General features: G+C 36.0%; 2 protein-coding genes across 7 annotated transcripts; one reads left to right on the top strand and one right to left on the bottom strand.

Moving 5' to 3' along the window:
* The first annotated feature begins 860 nt into the window (after positions 1-860).
* On the top strand, positions 861-7,548 carry LOC121265146 (tubulin-folding cofactor B). 6 transcript variants are annotated; one of them, XM_041168644.1, is made up of 10 exons: positions 861-1,080; positions 3,078-3,153; positions 3,279-3,329; positions 3,366-3,530; positions 3,800-3,918; positions 4,944-5,005; positions 5,108-5,149; positions 5,494-5,627; positions 6,332-6,401; positions 7,317-7,548. In XM_041168644.1, exons 4-10 carry the CDS (start codon positions 3,379-3,381, stop codon positions 7,362-7,364), a joined length of 627 nt encoding a protein of 208 aa, XP_041024578.1. In that variant the 5' UTR covers positions 861-1,080; positions 3,078-3,153; positions 3,279-3,329; positions 3,366-3,378; the 3' UTR covers positions 7,365-7,548. The 6 variants fall into 6 exon arrangements, with proteins under 6 accessions (XP_041024578.1, XP_041024577.1, XP_041024576.1 ...); XM_041168643.1 differs by having other exon boundaries at positions 3,068-3,153; XM_041168642.1 differs by having other exon boundaries at positions 3,064-3,153.
* A 785-nt stretch (positions 7,549-8,333) lies between these two features.
* LOC121265075 (condensin complex subunit 1) lies at positions 8,334-16,907 on the bottom strand. Its single transcript, XM_041168537.1, has 16 exons — positions 16,712-16,907; positions 16,197-16,519; positions 15,929-16,089; positions 14,575-15,757; positions 14,238-14,429; positions 12,913-13,575; positions 12,641-12,817; positions 12,244-12,311; positions 11,920-12,142; positions 11,735-11,834; positions 11,498-11,613; positions 11,360-11,417; positions 10,387-10,538; positions 10,088-10,289; positions 8,849-9,022; positions 8,334-8,729 (listed from the first exon to the last, which is right to left on the bottom strand). Exons 1-16 carry the CDS (start codon positions 16,842-16,844, stop codon positions 8,632-8,634), a joined length of 4,023 nt encoding a protein of 1,340 aa, XP_041024471.1. The 5' UTR covers positions 16,845-16,907; the 3' UTR covers positions 8,334-8,631.
* Positions 16,908-17,228: the final 321 nt, after the last annotated feature.

The raw sequence follows: 17,228 nt of genomic DNA, 5'->3' as shown, positions 1-17,228 counted from the left end.
TGATCTAAAAATATTTTTTTAGATCAAAATTATAATATAATTTAAATAATAAATTAAAATTTATAAATATAAAAAAAATTTAAACTCATTAGAGTTAGATTTTGGATTGATTTGGTTTCTTAGGTCAAAGCAATCCAATGCTTGAATATAATTTTAAGTCTTTTATAAATTGTGTATATTTATATATAATATATTTATTTAATATATATAAATAATTTTTTTTTTTTAATGTGGGGCTCGGGCGGGGGCGGGGCCCTGCTGGAGTCATCCCGCCCTCGCTATGCCCTCTCTATGAGGGGCGGAGCGGGTTAGCCCGCCCGCCCATGCGGGGCGGGGTGGAAGCCGAGCGGGGCAGCGGGGGTAGGGCCCCGCTGCCCACTCCTAACCCAGAGGCAATCACGGGTAGACAAAAGGACCGGTTCACTTTTAGTGAACCCGGTTTGCTACATGAGATGTGTGGAGTGGGCTGCTCAACTCGGCTGATATGGAGATTTTTTCTATTTATCATCTCCATGTATTATATATTATATTTATATTTATTTTATTTATAACAAATATGGAAGATAAATAGAATAATTTAATTAGATTAATAAAAATAAAATAAAATAAGAAAAATATTTCTTACAAACGTCTGGTGTAAATAGTGTGTAAATGTAACTGATGTGGAGACACTTGATAAGAGAGACTAAACTGATGAGAGAGAGATGAGAAGAGCTAAAGAGAGAGAGACCGAGCTGATGGAGCTGATGAGAGAGAAAGATCGAGCTTATAAGAGAGGAAGAATTTATTTTAAATCTGATGTGATATAAACTATTGCACGCCGGTTATATCTACCGATTGTATATAGGAGAATTGATAAAAAATACTCTCTACCGATTCTCCCTCTCCCCAACTCATTTCTCTCCCGCGGAATTTCCCTGCAGCATAAAGTCCCTCGTTCCTTTCTTCCTTCCGTCTCCACAGAAATTACAAGACATTCCAACTTGGTGCCTCTTCTGGGATTCTACGCAGGGCCGAGGGGAGAGAAGCTTCTTGTTCACCCCTTTTACAGGCGCGGCAATTTGGCAGAATTCATTCGAGGTAACTATATCATTTTCGGTTTGGTTTTGATAAAAATGATGGAAAGGAAAAGAAAAAGTTGGATGTCAGAAACTTATTTTCTTTTCCGGTAAAATTTAGAGGATATGAGGGAACTGAAGCCCCATATCCTGTTGGATAAAGCTTTCGGCCATGCTGTACGTTAAAAAAGCAGAACCTGCAATCATAATCCCTGTTCTCTTACTCGATACTTTGGTTTCTTTATAAAAAAAAAAAGATGGCTATTTTATTTTTGGTTCTTTGATAATTCTTTGGATTAAACGGTTTGCTAATTTTGGTAGCGATGCTTGATTTATAAACGGATATTTGAGTTATTGGATTGCTCGAGTCCCTGGTTTAGATTAGGCAAATTAAGGGGAAATAAAACAGGAGCAGTTCATCAAACTGAAAACGAATGGCTGACTCAAGTTTCCAATCAGTGTCCTGGAAAACGAATCCCATTTGTTTACAATTTTCAGTCCCCGTGTTCCCCTGATTTTACCTTCTCTAAGTTAATACCTTGGATTATCAGGGTGATCAGTGATGTCAATTTCGTTATATTGAGGGATTTTTCTTTGTTCTTTTGTGTGAAAAGAGAAGGGGGTGTTGATGAGACGTCCTTACCTCAATCCAGATGGAATTTGTTTTCTCTGGATGAATCATGCAGCATAATTTATATGTCGGCACTGAGCATTGTCAGTTTCTCATGTCCTCTTCCCTTGAAAATGAGTTGATGATAATGCTGGTTCGCCTTGTCCCCTGTCATCCTTTCATTTTTCGTTGTTTTGACGTATACTTTCTTCTTGGTTGGACAATGTATTTTCCTTGCATAAACAATCTCAATTCATTTTCTGATTTAATTTCTGTGTGATGTATTATTAAATTGGAAAAAAAAATATTATTAAATTTATAATATTTTATTATTATTTTGACTAATAGATGGATAATCCAATGTGGGAATAAGTTTTTAGTGGAACAGCCAAATGCAAAATCATGTCATATTATACAAATTTTACATTTGCATTTACATAATCCAATGCTAAGATAAATATATTTGCACTCTTGAAGTGTGTGCAAAATCATGTCATATTATACAAATTTTACATTTGCATTTACATAATCCAATGCTAAGATAAATATATTTGCACTCTTGAAGTGTGTAAGTGTCGTATAATTTTATTTTTAAAGTAAGTAAATATGAAATTTATATAAAAAAAATTAATTTTTTAATAATAAATATTCTTTTTAAAAGATTGTATCTAATATTATTACGAGGTTAATTGCAACCCAATGGATTTTGTTTGAGTTTAGAGAGAAGTAATTCTTGGGTATTTTTAAAATTTCATCTTATGACATATATAATTAAAAATGATTGATTATATATGCTGTCTATATTGTCAAATTAATTAAGAAGGTTCAATAATTGAGGGTGAAGGATAGTAAAAAAGTAAATATATTTACAAATCGGAGTGAAATATGCATCATCTACGTTGTTGACATCACACGATTTGATCAGTATGAAAAATTTAAAATTAAATCTTTTTGTCAATCAAATCATGTTATATCAGCGTTGTGAATGATGTATTTTCGATACGGGCTTGTGAATATGATTTTTCATTTATTTTGGACCTAGATCCGTTTTGAAGAATCTGAAATTATTTGATAGATAAGCTTGACTTACAAGCTTTTTAGTTTTCTAGGTAATATACTAGTTGGAAAGGAGTATTTATTGGAATGTGGAATCTTTTTATCTGTCTTGATAAAAAAGTAATTGCATTTGTTCTTAGACCTCTCACTCATTAAAAGAACTTTTACATTGAATAAATTAGAAAATTTTGATATCCTCTTATAATACTTTTCTTCAATTAATATAAAAATCATAAAAAAATAAATCTTTAACTGTTTAGTATTTAGTGCTATAAGAAAATAAATAAAATTATAAAGCTTATTTTCGCATTTTACGTTTACTAATAAATGCATATAAAGGTAGACAATGCCAGTATCACGCGCGAGGGAGAGGCACTGGTTTGTCTCTGAAGTGTGTAGAAGGGGGAAAGGAGCTTGAAGAAAAGGAAGGTAAACGAGTTAAAGTGGTTTTCATGGCTTCTGGGTTACAGATCCATAGGGATGAGTCCGTGCTCTTGCGCATAACACATTCCAACCTCAAGTCCTTCTCCACCGACATTCGCTTCTCGCTTCAGGTAAACAACCCGCCTACCAACCTTCCCTGCCAATTATCCGAATGAATTTCATCTTTTTTTTTGTTTCCCGATTACACTTTCCCTTCCTCTTTGATCTTAGATGCCAGTGGAATCCGTGAAAGAAAAGCTCTGGAGAAAATGTGGCACTTCCGTTAATTCTATGGGCCTTCAGCTCTACGACGATACCAACACCAAGATTTCGGATTTGACTGACAATTTGAGGCCGTTCGGATTCTATTCTCCGCTTGATGGGTAAGACGAATTCACTTTCCTTAATTACACACACACACACACACACATACACATATATATATATAGTTTGGGTTGCTTTTATAGTTGTTGAAAGTGGCTAGCTTGATGAAAATTGTTGAAAGTATAAAGCACCATTAACTAATGGTTCTAATTTGGTTGTGGAAAACTTCAAATTCACCTAACATCATAATTGCATGCCTCTGTTGGATCTTGTGCCTTCTGGCTGGTGCAAAGTGCACACTAACCCCTTTACATGAATGTTGCTTCAGGTACCGGTTACATGTTATAGATCTTGACCCGTCATCAGTAACCTCTGGTGGTTGGCTGGAAGACACTTCATTGGTGGAGAAATACTCCATTTCAGAAGAAGCTTATGAGAAACGTGATGGTAAAGTTTCCACAAACTGCATTGTTTTTAATTATTAGTGTTATTAAAGGAGTAGTGCTATTTGAAGGCCTTTACACCACACACCATCCACATGGCATAATTTGATTTTGAAGATAAGTTTTAAAATTTGAATCTTACAAATCAAATTATGTCATGTGGATGGTGTGTATTGTAAAGGCCTTCAAATAGAATTATTCAAGTTGTGAAAGCTCACATGGTTAAAGTTTTTGTAGTAAAATATTTGACATGACAATTTTTATGACTGAAGTCATTGGTGAGGAAATGAGTTAACTAGACATTACAACACAGGCATGCAAGATGTGTATCAATTTTTGTGGTTGTTGGGGACTGGAGTTGGAGTAGCAAGATGCTATGGTACTCGGTGCATATGAACTTCATTGGCCAAAATTGGAATGGGAATTGAACAGTGGCAACAGTATAATTGACATTATGCACAAACTAGTTCAACATAAGGAAGCATTTTGATATGTATGAACCACTTCCCAAGGGAAAATTAATTTGAGCTGATTTCTGGTCCCATATAAATCTATATTTGCTTAACTCAGAACAACAGGAATATTAAGTGCATGCCATGGTGAGAAGGGGTTTCCATGCTTTTATTCATGGTCTAGGATGTTGTGAAAGGCCTATTTTTGGTTGTGTGATAAGACCTTTCCCTTTTCTTCTTGGATCTTAGTCTTTATATATATATATATATATATATATATTTTTTTTTTTTTTGTTTGCCATACAAGTGCATCCTAACATATTATCAGGGGCATTTGACAATATATTTTGAGTCCAAAATAGTGAGAAAGTGCCTCGAGTTTGACAAAGAAGCCTTTGATTATGTGTATAACACACACACACACACACACACACACACTCAATATATATAAATGTATAGATGCATATGTATAGATTGTGAGCATGTGACCATGACTATGAAAGTTGAAAACACATAACAGATTTGACTAACTGTTCATGCATATTTTATTCTGTTCATTTACTTTTGTGTGTTTCAGGAACTTTTAGAAAATTTAAGGGAAAATTGACCTCCCAAAATCCATCAACTCCCGGGAACAAGGTAAGCTCCGTGGTTTTATTCTTTTTTGAATTAACAAATAAGTTTTTGTCTATGTAAGCATTGTGCAATTGTTGCTTCGGTTAACTTGGAGTTTATTTATAGATACCTGACAACTACATGGAAGATCTATGTGCCAATATCAAGGTTTGGTGATTCTTTTTGTGACCTTTTTTCCCCTTTCAACTAGTTATTCTGTTGATGAAGAAAATTTAGTGCATTAACTGGAACTTGTATCAACTGAAGTGATGTTGCATGTTAATGAGGTAAAGCTTTATGGATGAGAAAACCAATAAGCAGTGAATAATTCCCATTTTGGAAAATTCATCTTGGGGGACACTTCAAAAGAAATAAGTTACAAATCAAACATGATGAGCAGATTAATTTATAAATTGTTTCAAGAACAAAGTGGAGTACATTATGCATGAATGGTCGATGCAATGATTAACTTATGTCTTCGCATTTATCCTTTTCTGAATTTTATAATTAAGGTAGGAGATAGATGTGAAGTTGAACCAGGGGAGAAACGAGGTACTGTAAAATTTGTGGGTCGGGCAGAAAACCTGGCACCTGGTTACTGGGTTGGAGTTCAATATGATGAACCATTGGGAAAACATGATGGCATGTAAGTTGGCACTTTAGTTATCAATTTTTGATGGTTTTTTGTGGATAATATTTTTCAATTTTTTATGTTTGGTTTCATTTATTTAATATTATTGATGATTTCCTGCAGCAACATACTATTAAATATATGTTTTACATTAATCAGAAGTGCATGCCAGCCCACAATTTAAAAGGTCTTTGAAGTCATTAAAGAAACAAATTAGATGTAGGATTGCTAGAACTTATTTAGAAAAAACTAGATTCAATTCATATATACCATGGAAATGCTTGTGGAGTTATCTGCGGAAAAAACTAAACATGAATTTTATAGTACCATTCTATTTTTCTGAAAAAGGACTTATTTCAATTATAGATTAGTTCTCAAGGTAAAGCTATGTTCCTACCTGTAAACCAACTCTCAAGGTGAAATAGGCAAAAGAAAAATGAATAAACCAGAGCAAAAATGGCTCCTTTCTGACAATTGTCTCAGGCTTTCTGTTACTTGGGCTTCATTCTTTCTTATATGACTAGTCATCACTCATTTTGGAGTCATTTCAAGTTTTGAACTGTATTCATTTTGTGTTGGGACTCAACTTCTTGCGCTCAAGTGAATTCTTGCTGCTGCTTGCTTGCCTTTTAGATTGTAAACTTTAACTACCTCCCTCTTTTAATAGATTGCCATGCTATGTTGTCCACATTCATTAGAATCTCTTCAACATGTTTCAGGGTGAAAGGAGTACGATACTTTGATTGCCCTCCGGTTCATGGTGCAATGGTTAGGCCAGACAAAGTAAAGGTGTGTATTCAACTATGCTCTGGCCTTCCTTTTGCTCTTGTAATGCTGATTATTATCCTTTAAAATACGGAGGTATTTTACTGTTGGCCTGATCCACACGGTAGAAGCATACTTGGTTTACCTCAATGAATGCGAATCAATGCCCTCATGTAAGTTCAGCTACTTTCATGATTAAAAATGATGGTTTTCAGGCTTGTATTGAGCCTTGCCCAAGTTTCACGAAGTGCTATTGCCGGTTTAACATTTGTGGACCCGCAATCTAGGAAATTTACGTTTGTTGCACACATTGGAATTACTATGAGTAATTACCAACATCTTTCAAAGCATTTCCGCATGTTTTGTTCTGAGGACCAAAGGAGTTTGATTGATTGGAATGAGAGAAATTTATTCACTGATCTCAATGTTCTGTAAATGCAAGTAATTGGTGCTTGTCCACTGATTACCAATTAAAAGTCTGGAACCTCGCAAACATGCCGTCTCTATTTTAGCCCAAACAGTCGAAAAATATTACTTTATGGAACTACCTCACAGTGATGCAAAAGATGATCAATTGTTTCCTTTTCCCCACTCCTTTTTACACATACAACACCAATCCATCACTATAATGTACCTTTTTCTAAGATTTCGAAAGTGATGCCTCTTAAAAGCACAGATCCAAATGTACCTGCTACATATGATTTATTGATCTGATATATTACTTGCACTCTTATTATTCTGTTCTATAATTCGACTTATTCAATTAGGTAGCCATATAAATGTAGTTACACATGCAATATGGTGAACACTAACAAAAATTTGAATGCAAAGTTTGCATCTTAAAAACTCATGGTGCAGACATGTAGACCCAGTGCAAAGACTTGCTCTCAAAAGCCTCAATAATTTAGATGTTAATACAAATCTTAAATCTTGTTTCAGGTTGGCAACTACCCCGAAAGAGATCCCTTTGAAGTGGACGAAATATAAGCAGGTCATGAAGAGACTACTCCGATGCTTCGTGTTTTTATGTAATGCTTATAACCTTCTGGATGTATTGAGACAGCAACTTCTTTACTTGGATCTGTTACAATCAAGCCACTTTTGGCTTGAGGGATTGATTTTAACGCTTAAGCGGTATTGAGATAAGGAAGAAGTGGAACTCTTGGCTTGAGTGTTCTAGCAGCAGTCTCGATGTATTTTTGTGTGGAGGACATACTATAATTTTTCAGGGTCACCAAAAAGGTCGGGGCAGGGAGTGAAACATGCTGCAATTCCCAAGTATGATGAACGATTGCTCACTAGAATCGGCTGATTTTCTTCTGAGTGAAAAGCAATGATGAATGAATTCTATTTTCTAAGTGTACAAAGGAGTTGTGTTGCAAACATCTTGTTTTGTTCAAGTTCTTGGCTTCTTTTCCCCATTCTCTTACTCCAACCTGTTTGTAAGGAAAAGAGACGCGTCACGGTAAAAGGGTAAAAGTGGAGGAGGCTCTTCATGCAGCTACACCATACGCGTTTCAGAATTGCAAAAAAAACTTAATCTAAAGCATCTCCAATGTAAATAAGTGGGCTCTGTGATTTCTTCAGTGTGAATAGTTCTTCAAAATAAAACAACTGAAAGTAGTGATCACAGAGAAACGTAAAATTGTGAAAATGTCAGCTTGAAATCTTGTTGCATTAAATGCATTTTAAGTTGTCTTCCAAGTTCTAACTGCAAAGTCCAGCCGAAGAGAGGTGTACTCGATACTGTTTCATTCTTCGAAACATAAATAGACAAAAATAAATAAAGCCGAAGCTGCAATCAACCAAGCTAGAGCCCCAGTTTCAATATTCTGCATAAATATCGGACGAGACATTCAATGGAAGGCATGCCGTACAATTTTGCTCGTGATTAAGTGCAAGCAAATACCATCTTAGCGGAGCTTATTTACAGAAAAAGCATAACCAAAGAATAGATACAGAAATAGTCTTATCGCTAATTTTATTCACAACTCTAACACGCTTGCGTACAATCCATGGTATCAATGCCAATTCATATGGTTAACTGTACACGAAGTTTGCTTTGATTACTTAAAGTAACTTACCTAAACAGACCCCATTGATCATGAGGAAACCCCTCTTCATGCAATGAAGATTTAAGTCACAACATATTTGGTGTAATTTACAGTCCCCTAGATAGAAAATCAGAGGTTCCAGCATTTTTAAGGGTATCTGCCTCGATTAACCAAACACAGAGAGAGAGAGCTCCAGAGATTTACTCTTTCGGAGACCTGCTACTTCTTTTAGTGGATGCAGAAACGTTGTTCTTTTGATATTTGGTGCCGTTTCTCTTAGCTTTGGATTTAGAGGCCCCTGTAAATGGTAGCACATCAATGCATATGTACATGGAAGATAATTTAGAATATAATCTCTTTTTTTTTTTTTTTTTTCATTTTGGATAAGTTAAACAAATAATATAAAGTTTTGACTACCTCTAATATTAACCTTTGCTGATTGAACTTCAGTTTCTGCTGGTTCCGACTCTATCAACTCACTGGAAGCATTAGAATATTCATCTGACTCCATAAATTCAGAATTTGAAGAACCATTTACATGCCGGGTCATCCCTTCGGTAGATGGGTTAAAGACTTCGCCCTCTGTTTCATCTACAAGAAACTCAAGGTTAGACAAAAACCACATTTTTCGGCAGCATTTACTCACAAACATGGAACAAAATATTTCAAAGAAAACATTCGTTTGCAAGAGACACTTTTGCATGCCACAGTTGAAATAATAGAAGCCTTTTCAAGTTAGAAATACTGAAGTTTGTATCAGAATAGCGACACTCCATGTTTGTTTGGCCTTCAGATTCAAAAGCTTCTACAGAATTGAATTATTAAGGATCACTTATCTATACCTAGAGGACTATATTCACCTCCGAATTATACAATTGAGGACATTTTCTACTTTTGTGTGATGTAATAGTTGGCTCTGGATTCTGATTGATTTGTTAATATCTTGATACCATTTTCTTCCTGCTGTTATATCATATGCCATCTCAGATTTTTGGAAAGAACATGATCAATCAGCTGTATGGAGCTTGATGCTTAGGAAAACAGCATGGAGCTTGCTGTCTTTTCTGTCATACTTGTCCAAATCTTAAAAAAAAAGGTTATAATATATTTCCCAATTTTAAAATTCAGTAGGAGCTAATATACTGGTCCTTCATAATAACAGTTTCATCAGGTTGCTGTCATCTTATCATCTATTTGAATTGACAATTAGATATTACTACATGTAAGGATTCCCTTAAAGAAAAAGAATGACTATCACAACACTCAACCCGAAAGAGAGTAAGATCATATTAAATCTTGCTACTTGCATAAAGCACTGAAAGAAGTGAGTGGCTAGGATGCATGAAGATTATTATTTAGACCATCAAAAGATGCTTCATCAACACTAAGATAAAATGGTTAAATTAATTCATTGTGGTAAAACATGTGAGAAAAAGAGTACTACATGTGTACCTAATATACATTCTTTTCTCAACTATATAATGCATCATGATAAATCTAATGGCAGCCCCCACCATCATGGTATGCTTCACTAATAAAAAGGCAGTGAAAATTTACCGGAAACTTCTAAATTGGAGAATTATGAGGGAATCATGAAGAAAGAGAAAAGTAAAAAGAAAATAACATTAAAACGTAGCATAAGCCAATTGCACAAACCATCAGCAGGATCAGATCCCGCACTATCTTCACCAATATTCCCAGCTACCGCAAAACCTTCCATACCACCAACTTTCTGTTGATGAATTTGAGCATTTCTTGCAGTTGCTTCTTGCTCCTTCTTTTCCATGTGGAATTTATTAAGTTTATCCTCAAACTCCTCAATGCACAATTTAAGCTCCGGTTTTGCAAACTTCTTGCCCTGTTCCCCCAACCCCAAAAGAAAATAGTATTTATGCTCATAGAAAATAAATTATTAACACTTCAAGTGATGTGATGCAAGAAAAACAATTCACTACCTTGTTTATTATATTCCTGAAATGGTCCATCACAGAATCCTCCAATAGGGCATGTTCATATATCTTGAATGACTCCATAAGCTTTTTCATTCCCTTTTCAGTGAATGCCAGCTGAGAGAGGCAGTAAGAAATATATTCCCATTGTGTGATATCTGCAACAGAAAACTTGTTCCCCATAGTAAGTAAGAGCAAATTGATCATTTGTAAAAGTTGATTTTTTTTGTTCCAATGACATGTTGGATATAAAGCCATTAGCAAAATGTTTCAGCAAAACTAGGAGTGAGATGACAGCCTCCTGGTCTTGAAGCGATATGCACAAGTCTTATTGTGTGGATATGAGACTCAATAGACATTCATAAGACCAGGCTTGATTCAAAAATCAAGCTTAACAAGCAGTGTATGTGGTTAAAGCTTTCAGCTGGTTCAAATTGCTGACTGACTGGAAATATCTGGGTTGTCAATGCCGACCAATAAGATTCTATTTTTAAGAATGGAAGTAGCATTTGCTATTGTAAAAAAAGAGCAGAAACTAGATTTCAAAGCTCACTACATAAATGCAACAAAACTTGGAACATTGATAGAATCACTCTCTAACAAAAATTTCAATGAGGTGTATTTTCAATTGAAAAATCTGCTACACGCCATATACATGTATTCTCAAAATAGATATGTACTTACCGAAAGTTAAAATAGAAAAGGGTATTTAGGAAAGTTGGTTAGATTTTACTTTTCAATAATACTCATGTCGTCTAAAAGACTAGAACGGAGACATTTATTTTGGGTCAAAGGAAGTAGTCACTAGATCATATTTACTACAAAAACAACTGAAGGATAAAAGAAAGGAAGAGGACCATGATTTTATCCCTTAATTCGCACTACAGCATCATATTTTGAAAGCTGACAAGATAAGAGGGGCATCAGCTGAGCAGAATGGTAATACGAAGAAATTATAAAGAATTGAAAGAATGCATACCTGTAACTCCACTAAACCTATTACAAAGCTTTTCAACAAGTGATTCCATTTGTTTGTCCTAGATCAATTTCAATAGATATGTCAAATCATCACTTAGAACAAATGTTTGGCAATTCAACTTAGATAAACAGTCTATACCTTCTTGATAGAACCAATTAAGAACTGCATGACGTTGCAAAAAGATTCTCTTATCAGATTCTGTTTGGATAATTTGCCAAGTATGTCGGGAAGTAAATTGTATATTGGGTTGTTTCCTGTTCGCATAATTGGAAAAAGACAGAAATCATCAACACTCATTTTGACAGAAACACTCACACATACATATAATACAAGACAACTAGCAGCGCATTTAATTAGGTGTTTATCAAAATTTACCTTTTTTAGACAACTCGTGGAAAAAAAGTTTAGCCAGACTTGAAATGCGTTCATCTTCATCTTCTACCCTTATTGCCATTTCATTTATATAGCCTTTTACCTGCTCAAGCCACCGGCCACATCAGCCTCTAGGTCAATAAAACAAACGATACAGAATAAGCAAAAGGTTAGCTAGCCTCTTAGACCTTCATCATGTCATTCAATATGAGGTGCGAAAGCACCAGAACAGCGTTCTTCCTAACAGAAAGTGAAGGATCCCGTAACCGGGAATACATGTTCTCGGTCCAAGGTTCTAATAGATTAGGAAACCGAACTGCCAAATCTCCCAGAGCAATAGTGCAGTTGGATCGAACAATTTCTGAGGGTGAACTCTCCACAACGGTGAAGAGAAGCTGGAGATTTGCATCACTGGAAATTTTCATTCACTAAAATGTGTAAGCATCATGTTTTGTTTTGTTTATTAGACAGGGAGAGAGAGAGAGAGAGAGAGAGAGAACATGAGCTCTTACCAAAAATTTGCATCGATGATCATAAATCGACATAAAGCTAGCATTCCGGAAGCTTGTAGTTCAGGATACTGAGAGAAAGCAGAAACAGTATTAATTTACTGGAAGAGTTAAAAAATGAACAGTAAGAAGACGTAGAAACTGCAGGGAAGTACTTATCACTTAAAATCTTAAACGATCATCCCATGTATTATATCATCGCCAAAATAATGACATCAGCCCTTCAATTTTTTCGAAAATAATACGGCTTTATGATTTTATTTAAACTCCAATAAAATCTAACTTCAAAACAGTTGAACTATATTTCGAATTTACATCTGATGGGATGACAATCCTTTCATAGTGTTCATGAATCATAGAAGACATTGTAGGAGAAGATGAGAAAAACTGAGGTAATCACCTTTTGCATCAGACTAAAATTTCTACAAAGCTTTGACAGGAAAGATGCAGAGTGTCCGATCAAGTTCTTCTCATTGGAACCACCAGAGATAATTTCTTTTTCTGCTTTGTCAGAAAGATTATCAAGAATTGCTTCTTCCGAGGAGGCAAGACCTAGTTCAGCATTGATACTATTGTCCTGCAAGGCATTTTCAAGGGAAGAAATTGTCTATATCAGACAAAAAACAAAGTTAATAATTTTTGCTGGTAACCAAGTTCGGAATCCAATCGCACCTTCAGGGAATCAGGGGCTATTGCGCCTTTACTATTGGTATTGTGACTATCAATATCTGCCTTTTCCTTTGCAACTTTTTGTTTCTGAATCTTTCGAGCGCAAGATTCGATATATACCAATTGGTTCATGGCGACATGACTTATGATAAATAAATATCTGCTCAGTTTGGCTACTTGAACTGTCGTAAGTATGCTGGCACTACTACTGTCAATTTCATGCTGCAAGTCATCCCCTCCACTACAATCAAACACATAACTCAGAGATTTTTTTACCAGGTCAGCAGCTAATGTTTCTGGAATGGGATGAATTGTATATATGGCAGCTATTGCTTCATCAGCAGCAGCATACCATATGTTTTCAGGCAGCCAAAATCCGCTAACTAAGCTTTCTAAAATACCAAATACTCGACTGCCATTAATTAACAGCAACTTTTTCTGGTCATCTTCGGACAATCTTTGAATAGCAATGCATGCGGTTCTAGCAAGCAACGGCTCCACTTTAGCCCAACGACCAAACCCGATATCAATAATGTCTTGTAAGTGAGAGCTAAGAACCCCAGTGGATGATTTTGCTGCCATACAAAGGACAGATAAAGCACCGCAACTTTGCTCCGCAGTGGTTCCACTAACGTTAAAGCAAAAGAAATCCCATAACGCTGATGTCTGCAAAATCCATTACTTTATAGGGGAACTGCTTATTCAAGTAATAGCAGAAACGATGCATTATAGAACAGCCATGAAGTCATGAAAGTGGACAGACTGATCCACAGTATACCAAACAGATCCATGAAGTCAAATCACCATCAGACTAAATTATGTTAAGTTTTCTCTCTCTTCTCATTTCCACAATTAATTCAAGTTGGAAAAAGGGTCGGCTCTAACAATAAAAAATAATTAATATAACCAAGTTGGTCTTTAAAAGAAATGGAGATCATACCCATTAGCACAAATATATGATTTTACACAATTTTACTCAAGATCTTCAGATATTGTAGTGAAAGCTCAAGAAAGATATTGAAAAAGACTATTATTCAGATTGTAAACCTGGGAATAGAAGTTCTAAATTGACCACGAAATATTTTAAGAATTTCATAGATATATTTGGTCATACTTGGATAACCCATGGTTGTTTAAGCAGACTATTTCAATGGAAGAATGAAAACCATATCTCATCTTATAAGATACTTGATCTCTTTACATATTGTGGGAGTGGTTTTGAGAGGATAAAATGGTCATTATCTTATGAATGTGTTGTGTCAAAAATTCAACATCAAGTAATGCAACCAACATATTTTGTAGAGAACTCCAAATATAAGGGAACATACCATGCTAGTAGATATATCACCTTTGGACACCAAGGCCGCAATAATAAACTCCAAAGCTGCTAGATCTCCTATATTTGAATCTATTGCAAGACTCAAAAGATTTTTAGCAGTCTCCACTGGGTTTTTTCGTATATAAATTGTAACAAAGGCATTCTCTACAGCCTCATAGATGGATTTATCCTGAGAAAACACCTGCAAAAGAGAGCACATATAAGGTGCTATTTTTGTTGTGGATCAAGAATAAGATATTTAGAGAAGAAGACAAAAAGAAAAATTGTCCTGAATTCCAAAGGAAATTTTTGGATCGTTTCCAACACAACCACAAATAAAAACTTACCAGTGGCAACATCTTACGGAGACAGGCTTCTGAACCATCAATCTGGAACTGTTTGCACCTCATCAGCAAGAGTATTGTGTTCTCAACATCAGAGGCAGAAGATGAAGCCATCAATTGAACAAGTGTTGGCATTGTGGCAGATACGCACTTAGAAAACCTCAAGCCTGCCTCAAGTGATGCAACCAAGGCCCTAGTCTGCTCCAAGTTCCCAACATCTGGCACGGGACTACCCTTCTGAGCAATCCCTTCTTCCACATGAGTCAAACAACTATCAGTCAAACTCTCTTGCTGCTCTAGCACTTGAGTATCTATATTATGAATTTCACCATTTTCATTACAATTATCATTGTCAGAGGGTAGACCATCTGCAACACTTTCTGAGGGCACATCCGGTTCAAGTTCATTCAGCTTCTTCTTATACTGCTCAAGCGTTGCTTCGAATGAAGCTATTCGAAGTTGTGGACCAAATGGATTATGCTGCAGCATCGTGATAAGTAAATTCAATGCAGATTTTCTTACAATTGCACTCTTATCCTCCAACCTTCCAGCAGCAACTTCTGCAACCTCATTCCACATACCGATTGAAACAGCATGCTCTTCACATAACTCAGCCCAAACCTGAAGAACTCTGCTCCTAGTATAAGCCGAAACATCTCGACAACGTTCGAGCAAAATTTCCAACATGGCTTGCTTGGTTCGGAGACGAACAGATTTAGAACTCACTTCACCCTCAACATCCTTGAATGCCTTTGCAACCAACTTTCCTAGAACCCCAACAAGTGCATTACGTATCTTATAAGATTCCCCACCAAAGTGCGGGACAAGAAGTCCAATGTTGGTCGAAATCAACTTTGGCAGTCGGTCAGTAAGCTCTACCAAAAAACGGCCAATATTCTCAGCCCCGGCAGTGTCTTTCACATAGTCTTTGGGGTTAGTTCGCCCAATTTCTCTGATAATGGAGCTGGCCAGGCTTCCATCGGCATACTTCTTCTCAGTACCAGCAACCGCATCAGCCATGTGGGTAACAACAAAATCATATTTGTGAATTAGGTGCATGATAGAAGCACAAGACTGTGCCATGTAGTGGTATTTTGTAGCGCATGCTCCAACTATACGACATAGGGCATCTTTTGCGTCTAAATCTTTCAACAGAATTGCATTCTCAAACATAGAGAATGTTTTTCTACAAAAACACAAATCATAATATTTTAAGATTTTAACTATACGAAATAGCGCATGCTCCAACTATACGACATAGGGCATGTTTTTCTCAAACATAGAGAATATTTTAACTCAAAGTCCACTAACAACGGTAAAATATTCCTAAAAGATTTGTGGTAATTATCCAACTTACTTCACAATGAAAGACAGGTAATTTTCATCTGGGTCTGATGAACCAAAGAGCAAGACGAGGTTGATCTCTAGTGAATTAGCAATCAAATTGAGTATCCGACTCCTTTGAGGCTCCCAGCTCCATGAGTTCACAAGCCGTTTATTCCTTGTGACTGCAGTTACCTAAGCCCATAGCCAAAAGACTTCACTAAATCGGCCATAACAGTTGCAATATCCCCCCCAGCAGTGGAATAAACATAAGAAAAATATAAATAGTGGAGAGAGAATACCTTGGTATTATTATTGGAAACAATGTTTGACTCCTCAGCGAGAACAATACTGATGAGGAAGAATGTGTATATTTTAAAAGCATTACGATGTGAAGCAACCCGGTCAACCACCGGATGTTCATCATCCTGACTTTGAGAAACCCGGGTGAGTGAATCAACATTTGGAAGAAGAACGCTAAAATTGGATCGAAGACTCTCCACTAGATTGAATTTACAGGATGGAGAAAGACTAGAATAACCACGAATCAATGAATACACACGATCAAAGACATCTTGGTCTTCAATGCAAAAGAGCTCCTTGTCAGAAAGATCAAAGGATACACCTGTTTAAATAGATAAGGAGGGAAAAAGGAAAATATCGTAAGAACAAAAATTAGGATCTGGTTAAAGCGCTGCTAAAATTGAGAATTTATTGAACCATAAACTAAATTTGTGTTTCATTTTCTCAGAAAATAAAAGGAAGGCCAGGGAAAATTTTGTGAATCTCTAAGAGAGAGAGAGACAGAGACAGAGACCTTTGACGAACTCTTCGAGTTCGGAGGGATGAAGCGAAGCTGTGTCGACAGGATTTTGGGTGTAGAGGCGGCCGTCTTCGTGCTCTTCTTCTAGTGCTCTGAGGGTCTGCGGGAAGAAGAAGTGAGGAGCCATGGCTCTTTGTTCGAGAGAGAGAGAGAGGTTCTCTTTCGCTCTCTGTAGATTTCAAATGGAACTAACAAGCGGGAATGCGTTCTTGTTTATAAAACAAAAAACGGGCCGAGTCGGTTTTTTGGTTTTATGAAGCGGTTTTATTATTATTTATTTTTTACGAGGACAACAGTACCTCTCCTTGCATTCGGGGTGTCCTAAACGTTATTTTTCTTTATAATTTGAAATTAATTAAGGGATTTCACTCTAAACTCTCAAATTTTTAAAATAAGGTGGTAGAATTCAAATCCATGGATATTGGAGATCTACCATACATTCCTAATTATTCTTTTTGTTGGCTGCTGCTCTTTTAGTCAATATGGTACAAGTCAATTTAAATAATAATTT

This window comes from Juglans microcarpa x Juglans regia, chromosome 5D (assembly GCF_004785595.1).
Source record: "Juglans microcarpa x Juglans regia isolate MS1-56 chromosome 5D, Jm3101_v1.0, whole genome shotgun sequence".
In the NCBI taxonomy this organism is placed as follows: Eukaryota; Viridiplantae; Streptophyta; class Magnoliopsida; order Fagales; family Juglandaceae; genus Juglans; species Juglans microcarpa x Juglans regia.
This window is presented reverse-complemented; position numbering and strand designations above follow the sequence as displayed.